Below are 18,606 nucleotides of genomic sequence, written 5' to 3'. Positions count from 1 at the left end.
ATTGTGAGATTTTCTTCCTTAATATTCTGGGATATTCGGCTGTGTGGAAGGGCCCTTGGTTATCTCCTATCCTGCCCTTTGAAAAAACAGCCTGGGCCTTTCCACACAGCCCTATATCCCAGAATATCAAGACAGAAAATCTCACAATTTCTGCTTTGGACTGGGTCATCTGAGTCCACGCTGCCATATATTCCAGTTCAGAGCACATAACGTGGGGTTCTCTGCCTTGATATTCTGGGATACAGGGCTGCGTGGAAGGGCGCTCTGTCGTCCGATGCCCCACGAAAACCGCCTAACTCCCTTCAGGTTGGGGCGAGGAGGGGAGGAGGATGCACGGCGAGAGGCAAGGGAGGCCGGGCAGAAGAGCGTTCTCCTTGGCCGACGCCTCCCTCCCGCGAGTGGGAAAGGAGCGAGAAGGGAAAGAAAGAGTGGGAGGCGCCTTCCTTGGCCAGAGGCAGGCAGCAGCACGGCAGCACTTTCTCCCGCCTGACAGCTCTCCGGCGCGGAAAGGAGAGCGGCTGCTTCTCTCCTTCTCCACACAGAAAGAGGAGGAGGCGGGGGCGCTGACAGGGAGCCTCTTGCCACCTTCTGCCGGCATTTCAACCTGTGAGGAGAGGCAATGCAAGGCGAAGAGAGAGCTTGGCTTGAGGCGGGGGAAAAGCCCCCGAAGGCATAGCGCTCCGCCGTGGGTTTCCAAGCAGAGCGACCCGCGGCTGGAGGCGGAGGTTGCCCCCTCTCTCCCTCCCCCTCCCCCCCCCCTCAAGCCCTCCCGCCAGTCAGAGCAAAAGGGGCCCGTGGGGAGGCGAAGGCCGGCTTTGGACCATGGAGAACAGGCGCTGCTTCCCCAACCGCTTCGACGACTACAAGGGCAGCCTCTTGGGCGGGCCGTGGCAAGAGAAGGTGGTGCCCTTGGTGACGGCCACCGTCGAGCGCATCCTCAAGGCGCTGCCCGAGCCCGGGGCAGGAGGAGGCGGCGGCGGCGTCGGCGGCGGCGGGGGTCTGTACGGCGGGGCGGGCGGCGTGGCCTTCATGCTGTACCAGGTGGCGCAGAGCCCGTCCTTCGCGGCGGCGCGCGGCTCGTACCTGCGGGCGGCCCAGGGGCTGGTGGAGGCCTGCCTGCGCGACCAGGAGGCGGAGGAGGCGGCGGCGCAGGAGGGCGCGGCCGGGGATCCCGCCTGGGGAGAGGCCGGGGACGACCCCCGCGCCGCCTTCCTCCTCGGCGGGGCCGGCCTCTACGCCGTGGCCACCCTGGTCCGCCACGCCCAAGGGGCGCCCGACTGGGCCGAGCCGCTGGGCAAGTTCCGCGCCCTCGCCGCCCTCTGCGTCCCGCTCCGCTTCCGCCAGGGCGGCTCCGACGAGCTCTTCGTGGGCCGCGCCGGGTACCTCTGCGCCGCCCTCCTCCTCAAGCAGAAGCTGGCCTTGGAGGTACCACTCGTCCGCCGCACCGGGCCCGCTTCCTCCTGCTTTTCTTCTCTTTCCCTCTCCATCTCCTCCTGCTTCTCTTCGTCTTCTTTTTTCTCTTCCTCTTCCTTCTCTTTGTCGCCTTCCTTCTTCTCCTGCTTCTTTTAGTCTTCCTCCTCCTGCTGCTCTTCTTCTCTTTCCCTCTCCTTCTCTCCTGCTTCTCTTAGTCTTCTTCTTTCTCCTCCTCTTCCTCTTCCTGCTCTTCGTCTTCCTCCTCCTCCTCCTCCTCCTCCTCTTCTTCTCTTTCCCTCTCCTTCTCTCCTGCTTCTCTTAGTCTTCTTCTTTCTCCTCCTCTTCCTCTTCCTGCTCTTCGTCTTCCTCCTCCTCCTCCTCCTCCTCCTCCTCCTCCTCCTCCTCCTCCTCCTCCTCCTCCTCCTGCTCTTCTTCTCTTTCCCTCTCCTTCTCTCCTGCTTCTCTTAGTCTTCTTCTTTCTCCTCCTCTTCTTCTTCCTGCTCTTCCTCTTCCTTCTCCTCCTGCTTCTCTTAGTCTTCTTCGTCTTCCTCCTGCTCTTCTTCTCCTTCCTGCTCCTTCTTCTCCTGCTTCTCTTAGTCTTCCTCTTCCTGCTGCTCTTCCTCTCCTTCATTCTCCTTCTGCTTCTCTTAGTTTTCTTCCTCTTCCTCCTGCTCTTATTCTCCTTCCCTCTCCTTCTTTTCCTGCTTCTCTCAGTCTTCTTCCTCCTCCTCCTCCTCCTCCTCCTCCTCTTTTTCCCCTTCCTGCTCCTACTCCTGCTTCTCTTTGACTCCTTCTTCCTCCTTCTGCATTTCTTCCCCTTCCTGCTTTTCCTCCTCCTGCTTCTCTTAGTCTTCTTCCTCATCTTCCTTTTGTCCTCTTTCTTCTCCCACTCCTCTTCCTCCTTTCCTCCTCAACCTGCTCCTCTTTGTCCTGCCCCCTCCTGCTGCTCCTCTTCTCCTCTACTTTTTCCTTCTGCTCCTCTTCCTCCAGGTTCCCTCCTCCTTTCCTCCTGTCCAATCTCCTTTTCCTTCTTCATCTCCTCTTCTTGCTCCTACTCCTCTACTTCCAGTTTGCTGGAGTACTGTAAACATGTATTTCAAAACACAAACAAAGTTTAAGAACTTGGCATCATGCTAAATGTCCTTTGACCAGAAGATGGCCACTTGGAGTGCCTCTGGTGTCACTGTGAGAAGGTCCTCTATTGTATATGTAGTAGGGCTCAAGTTGCAATGTCATAGGTGGTCTGTGGTTTGCTCTTCTCCACACTCGCATCTCATGGACTCCACTTTGTAGCCCCATTTCTTAAGGTTAGCTCTGCATCTCGTGATGCCATTCCGACTTGCAGCATTGGCTTGGTGACCTTAGGTGAGTCATACACTCAGCCCAGAAAACCCTATGACAGGTTCACCTTAAACTGTCTCCACAAGTCAAAAATGACTTGAAGGGGCAAACATCAAACTTCAAATCCCTTGTACTGAATTATAGCAGTTAAAGTGGGACTGTAGTTATATGATCAAGTAGTGTGCAATATCTTTTGTTTTTTTAGGCTTAAAACCATTTATCTTTCCTAAGTTATGTTTTGCTCCTCTTCCAATATTTTGCATACAGAGAAGGAGAAATTGTTTGTGTAGAGGGGTAGCTAGTGACTCTGATGTTGACAAGGGACCTAATCCTCCAGATCTGAAGAATTTAGAAGATCCTGTGGTCCTCTAAGACACTGACTCTTTTTTAGGAATAGATCCTGGGATATATTAAAATCCAGACTGGATTCATTTCTGTCGCAGTGATATCATCAGATGATGAAGCAAGAGACATGAGGCTGGAATTGGGATAACCAGAAGGTATAGTTGCTCCAGTAGATCACACCCTGTGATCTCAGCAGTCTAGGGACAGGGAAGGGAAGAGTTTATGTCTCCTTGTGAAAGTTCCTGAAAACTTAACTCTGGAACTTTGCCCCTGTTTCTGCTCATCTCTGTTGCTTTGGGCTAGCTTTGAACATGTAGTTGCAGCCAGGATTCGTCCGTTCCACCTTGAATGGAGATTATATTGAGAAAGTTCAACATGTCAGAAGTGTGGAGATGATGAGTCACTGGCCAGTTTCTCTTAAACCCAGACATCAAGTATTTTGAGGTGGACATTTCATAAATAAACTTGACAAGTCATGTAGACTATAGGATGTAAAATAAACATTGGTGGGAAGTGTTTGCTTTTGGACAAGTCTTTTAAGGAGTAAGGGGCATTACTGTAAATGGATGACCCTTAAAAATACAAGCTGCCTAGCAACACTACTGTAGTTGTGGCATAAGAGATGATGTTGTTGTTGTTGCTGATGCTGATGATGATGATGATGATGATAACAATAATAAACTTTATTTATATCTTGCCCTATCTCCCCAAGGGAACTTAGGAAGGTTTACAACAGATATTGGCAAATATTCAATGCTGTGAGAAGCTGAACAAAGACAAAAATAACCTCCCCCCCAAATCCCAAAACAAATCCACATAAAAAAAAAATAATAACACATTATACTGCATTATTACTAGTAATATTATATGTAATCTATAATATACATTATTTTTATATAATTATATATTATATTATTATATTGTACTATATTATTATCCTGCAATAATAATAAAATATAAGATAAGAAAATCACCCTCTTCCTGTGACATGTCAAAACTGCAGAATGTTATTGTGTTGCCACATCTTACTGCCAAATATATAGAATCATAGAACCATATAGTTGGAAGAAACCTTGTGGGCCATACAGTCCAGCCCCCAGGAAAATCACATTCAAAGCACCCCCTGACAGGTGGCCATCCAGCCTCTGCCTCCAAAGAAGGAGCCTCCACCATACTCCAGGGCAGAGAGTTCCACTGCTGGACAGCTCTCACAGTCAGGAAGTTCTTTTTCATGTTCAGGTGGAATCTCCTTTCCTGTAGTTTGAAGCCATTGTTCCACGTCCTGGTCTCCAGGGCAGCAGAAAACAGACTTGCTCCCCACCTCTCTATGACTTCACATATTTATATTTGGAAATGTATCCCATTAATTTCACTGCAACTTCTTCCATTCCTAATAAGTGTATGCAATGGTCCTAGTTTGAGATCTGGAGATTGTGGGTATGGATATATATATTGCTTGAAATCCTTTATGAGAGATGTGTATCAATTAGCATCTGAGTTATCTTTCTAATCAGAGATACCCAGACTGACTTCTCTAATCCCTATTTACTGGGTAGCAGCCACTGCAGTCAATGAAGATCTGTTCCCCTATTGTTTGGGAAGCGATTGTGAACAATCTCTGGTAACAGACAGAAGCAGAATACATGGCACAATTGCTTCTATTGCTGGAGATCACTTGTACTTGGGGAGGTGTAAATGTTAGCCAGCTACTTCTTGATTGATAGGGTCTGATCTGGTAAGTGCCAATTGGAGTATTTTCATGGGGTCTATGTAGTCTTTCAAATAGGGACTAAAATGATCATGAATATATAATAGTCATCAATGCGTAACTCTATATTATGCAATCATAACTATCATAGAGAATTTGGGCCATTATTTATTTAAAATGATTTGTAATATCATTGATTTTTGCTTTAAATGGTTTAATAAACATGACTACTATAGTGTTTAGCAAATTCTTTTCTCTTGAGTCCCTTTTAGGTTTACATAATTTGTCTTAAATCTTATTGGTAGTTCCACTTAAAACAGACCCATTGAATCAATGAGAGTATATAACTATTGACTTCATGTTTAGTAACTGATCACAATATATGGACTGGACATACGGACTGAGTTGGACACGATTTTATCCTGGCGAACGGCTTTTATGTAATTTTATGTAATTTATGTAATGTAATTGGTAACTTAATGTTGTTTATTGTGTTTTAGATTTTCAGTGTTAGCATTGAATCTTTGCTGTTAGCCGGTCTGAGTCCCTCTGCAGAGGTAGAGAAGATTGGGATATAAAAGTTTTAAATAAATAAATGAACTGATGAATGGCTCTACTCTACTCTAGGTGAGACTAGCAGTTGCATTTGAGCCCATATTAATTGGGGGTGGGAGGATGGAGACAATACTGCGACCTTACTGAAAAAATTCTGCCACCAGTGCTTGTTGTTAAGATTGTAGAACAGGTTATCTGATGTTGTGTCCCTCCTCATGTTTTGTTGCAACTCCACCACTAGAAATGCTGGAAAGGGCTACAAGGCCCCCATCTACACAGCCTTATGTGACAGTTTGAAATTGCATTATATGGTAAGTATGTGAGCTTCCGCTGTCAGCCCTAGCTTCTGCCAACCTAGCAGTTTGACAACATGGAAATGTGAGTAGATCAATAGGTACCGTTCCAATGGGAAGGTAACGGCACTCCATGCAGTTATGCCGGCCACATGACCTTGGTGTCTACGGACAACTCCAACTCTTCAGCTTAGAAATGGAGATGAGCACCACACCCCAGAGTCAGACATGACTGGACTTAATGTCAGGGGACAACCTTTACCTTTTTATAGAGTCATATAATGCAATTCAATGCAGTTAATCTGTGTCATAGAGTCTATACTGACCATTTAATGCAGTTTCATGTCACCTCTCAGTCTTCACTTCTTCAGGCTAAACATGTCCAGCTCTTTAAGCCGCTCCTCACAGGGCTTGTTTTCCAGGCCCTTGATCATTTTAGTCACTCTCCTCTGAATGAATGTGATTTTCCTGCTCCTTGGCAAGGGGTTGGACTATGATTCTATGATTCATGCTCCTTTGTGGAAGTGAGTTAAACACATGTCAATGTGGTTGCTTTCGTGAAAAAAAAGTTCCAATCACAACCATATAGCAAATATTATCTGCATGGTATTTCATTCCTCCTTGTCAGAAGGATGAGCACGGGGAATATGTTTCTTAAGAATTACATTGCACATGTCATAATGTAATCCTCCCCCAATATAATTATATGCACACCAGGGAATTGTACCTTGAGAATTGCTTCTGCAATGTAATAGCATTAAAATAACATTTTAACATCTGTAACAACTTATGTTCTTGCATGGCTTACAGAATATTATATTTTATGACTGCAGCTTTTTTTTATGACTTCTTCAAGCCACACGATTAAACAGGAGCATAATGGTGAATTACTGGCAGTGTATATTTTTGGGCCATATGTAGAGTCATATTGTCATTTAGCTAATAAGGGACATGGACTGTGCAGCTGTAGTTCCCAATGTATATCTTGCATTGGTGGAATTGTAGGCTGGAGGATTCTCAGAATTATAGCCCCAAAAAGTAACTTTTGACAATATGTATACACTATAGGGACACAGTCTCCTTGTGCTTCACACAGAGCCAGACAGTAGAATTTTTCTCAAACACACCAAGGTGCAGTTTACATTGGTATGCAATCTGATTTTACAATACGTTATGATTCTGTATTCGTGGGACTGGTGCCAGTTGTTTATTTGTCTGCATCCAACAAACTATGTCCTCTCTAGGCATTTCACAGGTCCTCCAGCATGACTGTATAGTATTCTTGGGCCAGAAGTTCCTCATTTCAATAGAGTAGGCTATTATCTGAATTTTCATGCATCCATGTAAAGTCTGGGAATGTATTCTCTATGCAAATAATAATAATAATAATAATAATAATAATAATAATAATACTTTATTTGTACCCCTCTACCATCTCCCCAAGAGACTCAGTGCGGCTTACATGAGGCCAAGCCCACAGCACCTCAATAAACAAAGGCAATAACAAATAATCAATTAAAAATTAAAATAAAATAAAATTCAAAAGCAAAAATACACAATAAGCAATAAACAATAACAATAATGACATACAGCATTTAAAAACCTATGGCCGGGCCAAATGTAACAATTAAAATTTAAAAATGCTGGACATGAGCAAGGAGGCATACAGGGTTCATACTGTTTGAAAGGCATACATAGAAAGATCTATAAATGTTATAGATGTTACATCTATATATATATATAAATGCTCTGTGCATAATGAGTACCTTAAAAACAAAAGAGCCAATGAACCAGGCCTGTAGCCAGGATTTTGATTCGGGGGGGGGGGGGGGGGGGGCTGAGTCTGAGTGAAAGAGGATCTACCCTAGTAAACCTTTTGTATCATTACCCCAATACCCCCATGCATATGAGATATATTGAGCATGGTGATCAGATCATGATATGAATAAACATAACAGTTTAAATAATGTACCAGTAAGGCCTTTTTGCAGACCACCATGAGAATTTGGGGGGGGGGGGGGGGGAGGCTGAAGCAAATTTGGCAACAACATGTCTCACAACACAAGGAGTGACCATCACTCAAAAAATTATGATTTTGTCATTTGGGAGTTGTAGTTGCTGGGATTCATAGTTCACCTATAATCAAAGAGCATTCTGAACTCCATCAACGATGGAATTGAACCAAACTTGGCACACAGAACTCCCACGACCAACAGAAAATACTGGAAGGGTTTGGTGGGCATTGACCTTGAGTTTGGGAGTTGTAGTTCACCTACATCCAGAGAGCACTGTGGACTCAAACAATGATGGATCTGGACTAAACTTGGCACGAATATTCCATATGCCCACATATGAACACAGATGGAGTTTGGGGGAAATAGACCTTGACATTTGGGAGTTGTAGTTACTGGGATTTCTCATTCACCTACAATCAAAGAGCATTCTGAACCCTACCAACAATGGAATCGAACCAAACTTGGCACACAGTTCTCCCATGACCAACAGAAAATACTTAAGGCCATCCAGTCCAACTCCCATCAACGGGGCAAGAAAACGTAATCAAAGCCCTCCTGACAAAGAGCCATCCAGCCATAGATATAGATAGATAGATAGATATGATTCACACGGACACAGATATAGTATCATAGATTTGAAAGGGACCCTTAAAGAAGGATAATGATATGTTGCATGTTCCAGAGTAGGCAAACCAGACACTCTCCACATCAACACTGACAAAGAAACAGCAAGAAATACTGTTTACCCACAAGCACAAAGAAATTACATATATTAGAAACCAACACTTTCTCATTACTTTATTTTCCAGATCAACAGACTGGGCCACAGCAACACGTGGCAGGGGACAGCTAGTTCTATATATTTTACACACATATCTATGTTTGCATTTATACACATACACATACTTACATATACTTACACATATATAAAATCCTGACAGCTCTGGTATACAACCATGTAGGGCACAGTGGGAAGGAGGCCCTAATTATAGAAAAAGTGCAGGCATGCAAGTGTTTTCATGATTTGTGCTTCCTTTCCCTTGAATCATTCCAAACACACAGAGAGACATACAAATAAACATATACAGAGAGAGGGGGAGTAGGCATTGGGGCTGTTATGTAAGATGAGAAACTGGGGTAGTAGCAGAAGAGCTTCTTAAACCACTTTGTTCATGTTTCTCCATGATAGGAAAAGATGTATAATTGAGTTATTTTGCTTTTGTTGGTTATGGCAACTGTATGGGGGAGGGACACACAAGAGAAATACAAAAGCGGGGGAAAAGATTTGGATCATAAAGATACACTCACTTCATTAGTTGCAGCTTCTCTCATTATTGTAGCTTTTTGATGGGCAAAATTTCCAATCCATTATTTTGTAAGATATGACAGAACATCATAAAGTCTGAGTTTTACAAAATCTAGTGCTATAGCACATGTGATTCAAACATCCAAGTCAGGTTCTTCATGAGGTTTGAGTGATACTTGAGAAATTTAAATATTTTACTTTGCAGAAAGTGTAGGTTATTAACGAATATCACACTGCAGCCTTACCCATAAAAGTATTAAAATGCTGTAAAATAGCCTGATTTGAAGGGCGAATTATGACATGTTTTATAATTCATACCACACATGAATGTTTAAGAAATAGCTGGCACTATCCACACGTTTTGAGTTCTGATACTTACATCTCCTCAGTTCTTTTCTTTTAAATCTCCTGACATCGCTGCTACATCATCACATCTCTGACAAAGAGATACTTATGCTTGATGCCTTTATGCTTCAGGCATAAGGCTCAGTGAGAGTGTTGGATTGAAACTGCTCTCAGTACAGAATTGAGGTTTCTACTCTAGTTTCTTTATGCTTTTCTCTTGTAATGTAAATCAGGATTGCTAAGGTTACCTTTGGGGGCAGGTCTTTCAGTCCAAATCTGAATTAAATATGCTTCAATATTATAAAAATGATTGACTGGTGTGGAAACTGGTGCTGTGCACATCATTAAGAAACTCTGAAATGGTAATATTTCAACCTCAATTGACTGCAGTAGTTCTTATGAGGTTACTGACCAAAATTTAAGTTTTTATCTTATTCATTGCCATCTTCTGGAATATAAGGTTTTCATTTGAATGCCTCAAGTCATCTATTCGGGTCCCATTTACACTGACCACTTAATGTTGTTCCAAGCTGACTCGAAACTGCAGTGGTGACAAAACACGTGCTACCAATGAGTACTGCAGAACAGATTAAGGGTATAAAGTGCATTAAAGAACGTTGCAGCAAAGTAAAATAACAATAACAACAACAACAACAACAACAACTTTATTTGTATACCCCGCCAACCATCTCCCCTAGGGGACTCAGGGCGGCTTACAAGGGACAAGCCCAAAAATTACAAATAAAACACAGACAATTAAAAGCATCAGATAAAATATAAAGCGAACACAATAATAAACAACATCAAAAACAATATGGTTGAAATAAAGGAACATAGCTGAGATTCAGGCTCAATGAGTGCAATGAATCCTGAAAAGAGCCAAAGGAAAGTGCCAAAATCAAGTAAACAGGGGCTGGGGAATACTATTATCAAAAGTGCTGAGGTAGCAAAGTCTAAGTTAAGCTCTTTAATGTTCTGCAGGAGGTGCCAATATACCCCAGGTGCCAGGTTATTATTATTACCTTATAATGTTTATTTATACCCTGCTTTTTCTCTCTATAATGAAATTCAAAGCAGCTTAAAATCAGCTCCACAAGCATATTGTAGTCATCTGCCCTTGCTGATGCACTTTGTGGGATGTGGAATGAGTAGGATAGAGGGTTGCCAAAATATGCCACAAGGATGTGGCTGTCTAACAGGAGGTGAATTGATCCTCTGGGAGGAGTCACTGATTACAAGCAGTTGTCAGCTTATGAACAAGATGGGTTCTGTAGGTTTGTTCTTAAGTTGAATTTATATGTAAGTCAAAACAGGGACATTTTTTAAGTGTAACTCCAGCCTATCTATCTATCTATCTATCTATCTATCTATCTATCTATCTATCTATCACTTTTGATAGCATAGAGAAGAGTTAATGCCCATGTAGTGCTTGTTTTGCTGCTTGTTCCTCTGTTCAGAAGATTTCACATCACTTTCTGTCCCTGCACCCATTGGAGTTTCAAAACTTCAGCTTCTTGATTAGAAAGCTTCAGTAGATACACCTTTTCCCCATGAATTTCTCACATTTCCTGTTGTCTCACCTCTGTTCTTAACTATGAGTCATTTGTAAATCAGGTGTTTGTAACTCGGGGACTGCCTGTACCTCCACTCTTGTCATGTTCCCTTTTTTCCTATCTCTATTCCCGAGTGCTGAAGCACATCTCTCTCTGAAATTCTTCCTAGGCAATTTAGCAGTCCTCCTGAACTTGTAAAAAAACAAAGATAGACTAGAGTAGTAGATTTACACCAAGACTCAGGTGAATATATAGCTATTACAAGACGCAAAAAGTTAATGGTGTTTGGGAGAGATGTGAATGCACTGGAATCTTAAGTAGTTCAAAAGTCAGTCCTGTCAAAGTGGTGGCATAACTTAATATATATTTTATTGACGATAGTGAAATGCCTCAGATTATTCTTCTCTTGCCTTCCATATGTCTTATTAGGATAATGAAACAGCAGACAGAATTGAAGTGCATCTTCCCCCATTTGATGGTTTGTTTTCTCTTGATGATGGTCTTGTCTCTCTAAATCAGTGAATCTACCAAGATAAAAATCAAGAGATACTATTGAGGGTGGGGAAGTATTTTGATATGTGTGAAGAGTGGAAAATCATGATGTGGTGCTGCTCTTTGTTAAGGACAAACTCACCTGTTTCTAATGGGTCATGTGAATGATGGCTTTCAGCAGCTTTTAGTGACCTAGAAATGCCTCTGCATTGAAAAACCAATATCTTCCCTCAATGTCTGTAGATCATAAGCAAACCTTACAGCAGAACCTTTTACAACTCTCAGATTCATTCATCATCACCTGTGCTGGTAACATCTACTTGAATGTAGTCCAGTTATATATGGAGGGCTGGACAATATTCAGTTGAACACTGCAACAATGGAAGGAATGCCACCAGTAGGAAACAAGAGATTGGCACCTTTCTGTTACTTGAGATTGGCACCTTTCTGTTACAGTTGGATTCTTGTACCTTTCCTGGGTGTATGGCAGGCAGGAAGGTATTAAGTGCATGAACCCCCTTCATTCTGGAATATTTTATTGGGCTCATCTACATGCTTCGGATCTACTGCAAAATGAGCAAATGTGAAGTGAACATGCACATGTTCACACCTACAACATTCAAACCAGATGAGACCTTGGTTGTGTTTATTCAACTACCAAGATCGACTTCACACTAGTTTGTGAGCCCATAGAAACAGCAGCTACACAGTGTAGGCACATTGCATTTTTTTCCATGTCCTGTCTCTTGGGTGCATATCTGTGTCCTCGGAGGTTTGCACTAGCACAGAGTCCTAACGTTGAAGCACATTTTCAAAGAGGGTCATCTTTCATCTTTGCGCTGTGACATTGTTTGCACATACAGGCACTGTTGTTCATTTTCTGCCTTAAAGCATCCCGTGACTGCTTATCCTGGTATAAGGGCCTTGAAGCAGCAATTTATCCCATTTTCAATCCATGCATTATATAAATACCACTGTTTCAAGACTCGTTGAATCAACAATATTTACTCATTGTAGACACAGGCCCTTTGAAAATATTCAGAGCAGAGTATGGTGATTTTTATGGCCATTAGCAGACTTCAATGCTTCCATACTCTTTTCTGAACATTGCCATTTTTAAAGTTTAATTGGTGACAACTTGCTGATTTATGAAGAAATTGACATGTTAGACTTAAGAAAACAACAGAAGAATATTCTTCACAAATAATGACAATGACTTTTATTGCACTTAGGTTGTATAACTGAATCAGCCCTTGATAGTACAGCTCATTTTACTTTGGAAAGTTATAGTGTTCTCTGAACAGATAGGAGGATAGCAAAGTAGCCTTCACTTAGTGTGATCTCTAGAACTCTTTGTTTACTCCTAGGTCACAATATATCTATATAAAAGACCAGAATTAAATATTTTGTTCTTTTTAACAATTCCCAGTAAGTAAAGGTAAAGATTTCCCGTGACATTAAGTCTAGTCATGTCTGACTCTGGGGTGGGGTGGGGTGGGGTGGTGGTGCTCATCTCCATTTCTAAGCCAAAGAGCCAGCATTCTCCGTAGATACCTCCAAGGTCATGTCGCCAGCATGACTGCATTACCTTCCCTCCAAGGTTGGTACCTATTGATCTACTCACATTTGCATGTTTTTGAACTGCTAGGTTGGCAAAACCTGGGGCTAACAGCTCATCCCACTCCTTGGATTTGAACTGCCAACCTTTTGGTCAGCAAGTTCAGCAGCTCAGCAGTTTAACGTGCTGCACCACCAGTACAAATACATTAATATTGTTTGCTAAGGCATAATACATTGTGGATAAGATTAAGTGAATGTCAGCAAGCATTTAGATGACCAACAACAATGAAAATAATTTTAGCATGCCTGAATTTTAAATGTACCTCCTAGCTACTGGAGACATTTGGCTGCTTTATCTTCAAGAAAACTTATTTCACAGGGAGAGTAGATTTGCATTATGATTCCAATAAATTTAGCTTGTATTCTTTTAGTAGCAATTATCCAGTCCTTTCTAGTTCTCTTAGGATTCATGTCAGGAAAAAAAAGCAAGCAAGGCTGGACATTATCATCCATGCATGCAGAATGAAAGCTATTTTAAATAGTGTTGGCCTGAAATAGAAAAAAATGTGGTGATTGAACAGTTTGAAGTCGGTGCATAACATATCCATTTGTTTTATGTTCTGCATATAGTATAAAGCTTGAAAATATTGGACAACATCCAGAATCCCAAGGCCAGCTGTCCAATATTTGCAGCATTATGGAAACTGTAGTTCAACAAAAATATGTTTCCAAGTTCTACAATGGAATTGCAAAACCTGTCTTCCTACAGTCAATAAATCAGGAATTGGTCCAGGTCCAAGAAACACCACTTTCAGTAGCACTAAGATTTATAGTAAACAGAAGTGTTCTAATCCAGTCAATAAAATTAAAATGACAACAATTTCTGCTGAACCCCCAAAGCAACTTTTCAAATATGCCGGCTGATTTTTCTTCCTCCCTGTAGTTGCCTGAAGGTTGATTTTTCATTAAGGTGTGATTAGCTTGATCAAAACTGTTATTACACAACAGTGGTAATCATGCTTATTCAGTCTTGACCGTGTTTCTTGGCATAGATGTGACCAGTCATCTTTGGCCAAAACATTGATATTGCTCTTAACATTGTTACCAGAAAATTGTCAGAAAATTGGCCCAAGGGTCTGATTTGCTATTCTAGCCACATTATACATGGGAAGAGCAAGCAAACACAGAGGAGGCTCTAGCCATTCTAAAATGTAAGAAATGCTTGGCAATCTCAAAGAACCTTGCAGTTTGACAGATTTGTATTTGGGGGCAATACACAGCAGGATTTCCAAGAGATTTTTGTGCCCTTGTCTTCAAGCAACTATATTTAGATGGCAAGTAGACATTTTAAACAGGGAGGAAACATTTTTTCAACCCAACACACTATGCATTCAGGCATCGCTACAAAATTTTCATTGTTGCAATATAACTGCTTCAGGAAATTCAGCTTCATTGAAACAATGTTAAATGTGGCTAAATAGGCATAACAATGAACTGGATATATATGAGAAATATTAGTGCTAATAGATTTAGTAGTGGATATATTACAAAGGATGGTGGCAGAGCACTTTCAGCCATCAAAACTGCATTTACACAAAATGTGTATTTATTTTCTTTCTGTTTTTTTTATATCATTATCTAAGATTACCATCTTCGAAGGAGTGTTGGTTGTTCTTTTATTATTCATTTGGTATGCTTTATTATATTTTATTAATTATTTAATTTGTATTTTTAAGGTTACATTTATAAGTTGACCTGTAGAACCATTTGGCCATGGATAAAAAAGCAGGATATTTCAATATACAAATGAATTATATACAAAATACAAATATACAATATACAAAATACAAAATACAAATTCACCCATCACATGCACCCCTTTGTTCCATCAGCCAAATGAGAAAATTATGTTTGCAGGTATCCTTTGTGCAGGGGGAAGTAGGAGGTGTCGGACAGGAAAAGAGAGTACATTAGAAAGAGGGTAGATTGGAAAGAGGCAATTATTTTCCAACTCAAATAACATTTAGACCAGGGGGGAAATGATGGCGGTGGGACATGGCTTGATTTGCAAAGCTGATGCACTGAGTATTCCAAATTTATACTCTAAACCAAACTAGGTCGGTTCAAGCATAACATAACTAGTCACTTCCATTTCACACAAGGAAATTAGATAAATTTCATGTCGTCTTATTTTAATGTTTAATTATCCTGAATAGCATTCATTTCTTCATTTTTCAGTATTATGTGCATTTCCTTGGAAATGATCAGGGGAAAGGATAAATGGGCACTAACAAAAATAAACACTTCTCCAAAGAAGCAAATGGCTTCTTTGGGGAATTTTCAACTTAGTACATGTTTCACCAGCAAATAATACAAATAACATTGGCATACTGTTCTTTAGTGATAATCCTCAGTTGGAAGTGTCAGAATTGGAGCTATATTTGGAGTTACAGAATTGTTTTTGTCATTTATAAACTGCCCATTGTAAATGATGAAATAAAATTAATGATTTGTCAATTATACTTAAATGTTATAATATTCCACCCTTTATTTTTTGCCTTCTAAAAATAAGAGAATTGTGATAGAAATTAATATACTTTACTTCTGGGATTAGGTTACTGCAACACAATCACTGCAGTTTGATTCATTAATACAGTAGAGGTAATGGCATCTTAAAGACTTATCTGTTTTGGTGTGTGTGTTTTTTCCTATAATGTACAGGACTAAATTCTTCTGATTTTCTACATCCTTTGGAGCAGCATTTGCTTTTCAGCTCTTTCTGGTTTTATTCTTCTGTGTCAAATTGTTGTCACAGCTCTTGTATGTGTTTCTTTTTTTTCTTTTTTTTTCTTTTTTTTTCTTTTGCCACATGGCTCCCATGCTCTGAGGCCCCATGCTCTGATCTCTACCCATCTGGTGTCTCCACAGTGTACCTCTTTTCCATTTGCGAGCTTTTTTCACATTCTGTTTTTCTATACTGCCCAATTGTTATACTGGCATGACAGCAGGCCTTTAAAGTGAAATTGTACAGAGTTTTAAAATAAATGCATCTTTGCCATTGCTGATACATATGATAATATATTTGCTGATGAAAGAAAGCAGATCATCCAGGTTTCTGAAACCCTCACCGTTGCCCACTGCTGTCTACCCAGGCAGCATAATCTCTCTTGTGTTATCTCACCTGCTAATTTATATTCTCCACCTTTTCACTCATCCAATCTTGCATGGTTGTCTCTATGTAAGGCCAAGTCCAGCAACTTGAATCTCAGGCCACTCTTGAAATACTTCAACTTGGTGGCCTTTGACCAATCCATAAATTTTCCTGTGACCACTTTGAACTCTAGGTCTTACTCTGACACTGTGCGAGGTTCCTGACTCAGCTGCTTGGTTTGCATCTTTGCTCTGAACTTGAACAATGGGTCTTGAAACCTTACTTTCGGGGCCTCTAAGAAATCAGCCAGGCTGTTCAGCTTGGGCACCTCTCTCTTATAGAACTAATTGAGCCAGTCTGCTGCTGCAGATTTTTCTGCACTTTCGCCTCTTCTAACAGGATAGTGTCCTCATAGTCCTTCATGTAATTACGCACGTTGGTGAGAATGTAGGACAATTGCTGTGACTCTCCCTTGAATTTCACTTTCATTTCTCCCTGCTGTACCACCTAGCTCAGCACACTGTCCATAGCCCCTTTTACCAAGGCCCAAGAAACTGATGGCCAGGGCCCTCTTCTTCTCTCCCTTGCCAATTAAAAGGACCTGCTAGGTTGCCCTAATTTTGGGGATGCCCCTTTGGAGGAGGCATTGGACCCTGGCATTCCTTGGAGGCTTTACTCCCAGTGTTAGGGAAATACTTTGGACCATTGTCCCCATAGACTCTACCTTCGATTCTAAGGTCCAGAGTCATTGAGGGGTTTCATCAGGCCTCCAAAGTGGCTCCCCCTTCCTCCTCACAGTTATTTCAGGAATCAAAGGAAATCTCTCCTCCTACATCCTGGTGCAATGAAAAATTAATGCTATTTTCTCTGACCTCTGGGAAAATCTACATTGGGCCAATCCATTGTGGCATATTCCACACTGGACCATTATGGGACCTCCAAGTACTACCCCAGACACTGAATAGTCAGAAGTGAGTCCCAACTGCCCAGCAGCACCAAATGTGCTTTGGCTCTGCTGGATGCCCTCCTTAATGCCCTTCTTATCCTCTATGTCATGTCAGTGTTTGGCCACTACATGAGTCCTATCTGTAATTGTCACCTGTAGTAAGGATGGCCAGTGCAAGAGGAAAAGAAGAGGGCAAGAGGAAAGGAGTATTCAGTCCCACCTGCTTCTTTCCCTTCCCTGGTCATTCCAGCCAAAACTTACTGCAGACAACGGTTGATAGATGGAACTCATGTCACATCCAGAGATTGCTACAATATAGAGGAGAGGAGGAGATAGTAAGTGCTATCCTGAGTCCCTGTGCTACCCAAACCTGGGGAATACAGGAAGGCAGTGAGATTGATTGTGGCTGGTTCCATTCCATTTGGCTGCCATCAAGCCAATTCTGGGCCTGCCTGAATTAAATGATCAGTTTCTATGACCAGTTCTTTAGCCTTTAATTCCCCTCCAGTTTCCTGTCCTGGGAAAAACTCCCCAGTTAACTTTACTCCATCTCTCTCTTTCATTTTTATCTTCAAAGCTCTCTTACACAAATCTTTCTTAAGCCTCCACTTCTGCATCTCCTTGTTTTCAGACACCTGAGAACAAACACATGTGTTACATGAAAGACAGGTATCCACATGATCAGTGAATAATTTAGTCCTTTCTGTAATATTTGTAAAACACAGCTTGGACAATTTCCAGATAATTTTGACTAGCTGACACTCCATAGGCATGCTAGTCACATGGAAATGAATGTTAGATGTTTTTTTTTTTTAATTATTAGGAGAATATTAAAATGAGAATTTTAAGATTCTAAAATGGAAGGAAGGGACTCTATTTTTGTTTTATGAAACAGCAGTGGCAGATTTTTTTCCATGCCAGGAGCAACTTGTGAAACTGCAAGTCACTTCTAGTGTGAGAGAATTGGCCAGGGGATTCCCAGATATTTTACCATCCTGTGGAAGACTTCTCTTATGTCCCCACATCAGAAGCTGGAGATGACAGATGAGAGCTCACCCCAATCCCTGGCTTTGAACCACTGAACTTTCAGTTAGCAGTCCAGCTGGCACAAGGGTTTAACCCATTGTTCCACTGGGAGCTCCTAGCAGGGGCATATGACTTTCATGTGACTGAAGTCATGAACTTACTCTGAAATTGAAAGAAGTTGTCCAGAATGCTGAATCCTATCCTCAAAATAGGGCCAGATAGCTCCTTAAAATTGATATTGATAGTTGGTTCACTGGCAACTGATACTGATATGATGAAATGTCTTAAGAGAATCTGAGCTGTCATTACTAGAAAAAAAACTTGGTGTTTGACATGGTAATTATTAATAGGGCAAAACCAATGGTTTCTTTCCTATTTTGGCTTCTAGTGTTGTTCTGAGTTGTCTTTTATCTGGATTCCCCCCCTCCCCTTTCTCTCCACTGAGATATATATATACACACACACACACACACACACACACTGCATACACACACACACATAGTGCACTGAATCATATTTTCTGACAAACTGGCATCTCTTCCCCCAAAGGAATACTT

The 18,606-nt window shown here is 41.6% G+C and overlaps 1 protein-coding gene across 2 annotated transcripts in view; it reads left to right on the top strand.

Moving 5' to 3' along the window:
• The first annotated feature begins 228 nt into the window (after positions 1-228).
• LANCL3 (LanC like family member 3) overlaps positions 229-18,606 on the top strand; it is a 42,986-nt gene continuing 24,608 nt past the window's right edge. Inside the window, exon 1 of one of the 2 annotated variants that reach the window (XM_060770150.2) lies at positions 229-1,425. In XM_060770150.2, coding sequence (XP_060626133.2) covers positions 823-1,425 — 603 coding nt within the window. In that variant the 5' untranslated portion in view covers positions 229-822. The remainder of the gene's footprint in view (positions 1,426-18,606) is intronic. The other variant, XM_060770149.2, reaches the window with a different exon arrangement.

This window comes from Anolis sagrei, chromosome 3 (assembly GCF_037176765.1).
Source record: "Anolis sagrei isolate rAnoSag1 chromosome 3, rAnoSag1.mat, whole genome shotgun sequence".
NCBI lineage: Eukaryota > Metazoa > Chordata > Lepidosauria > Squamata > Dactyloidae > Anolis > Anolis sagrei.
Note: the sequence above shows the minus strand (reverse complement) of the source record. Positions and strands in the feature narration are given on the sequence as shown.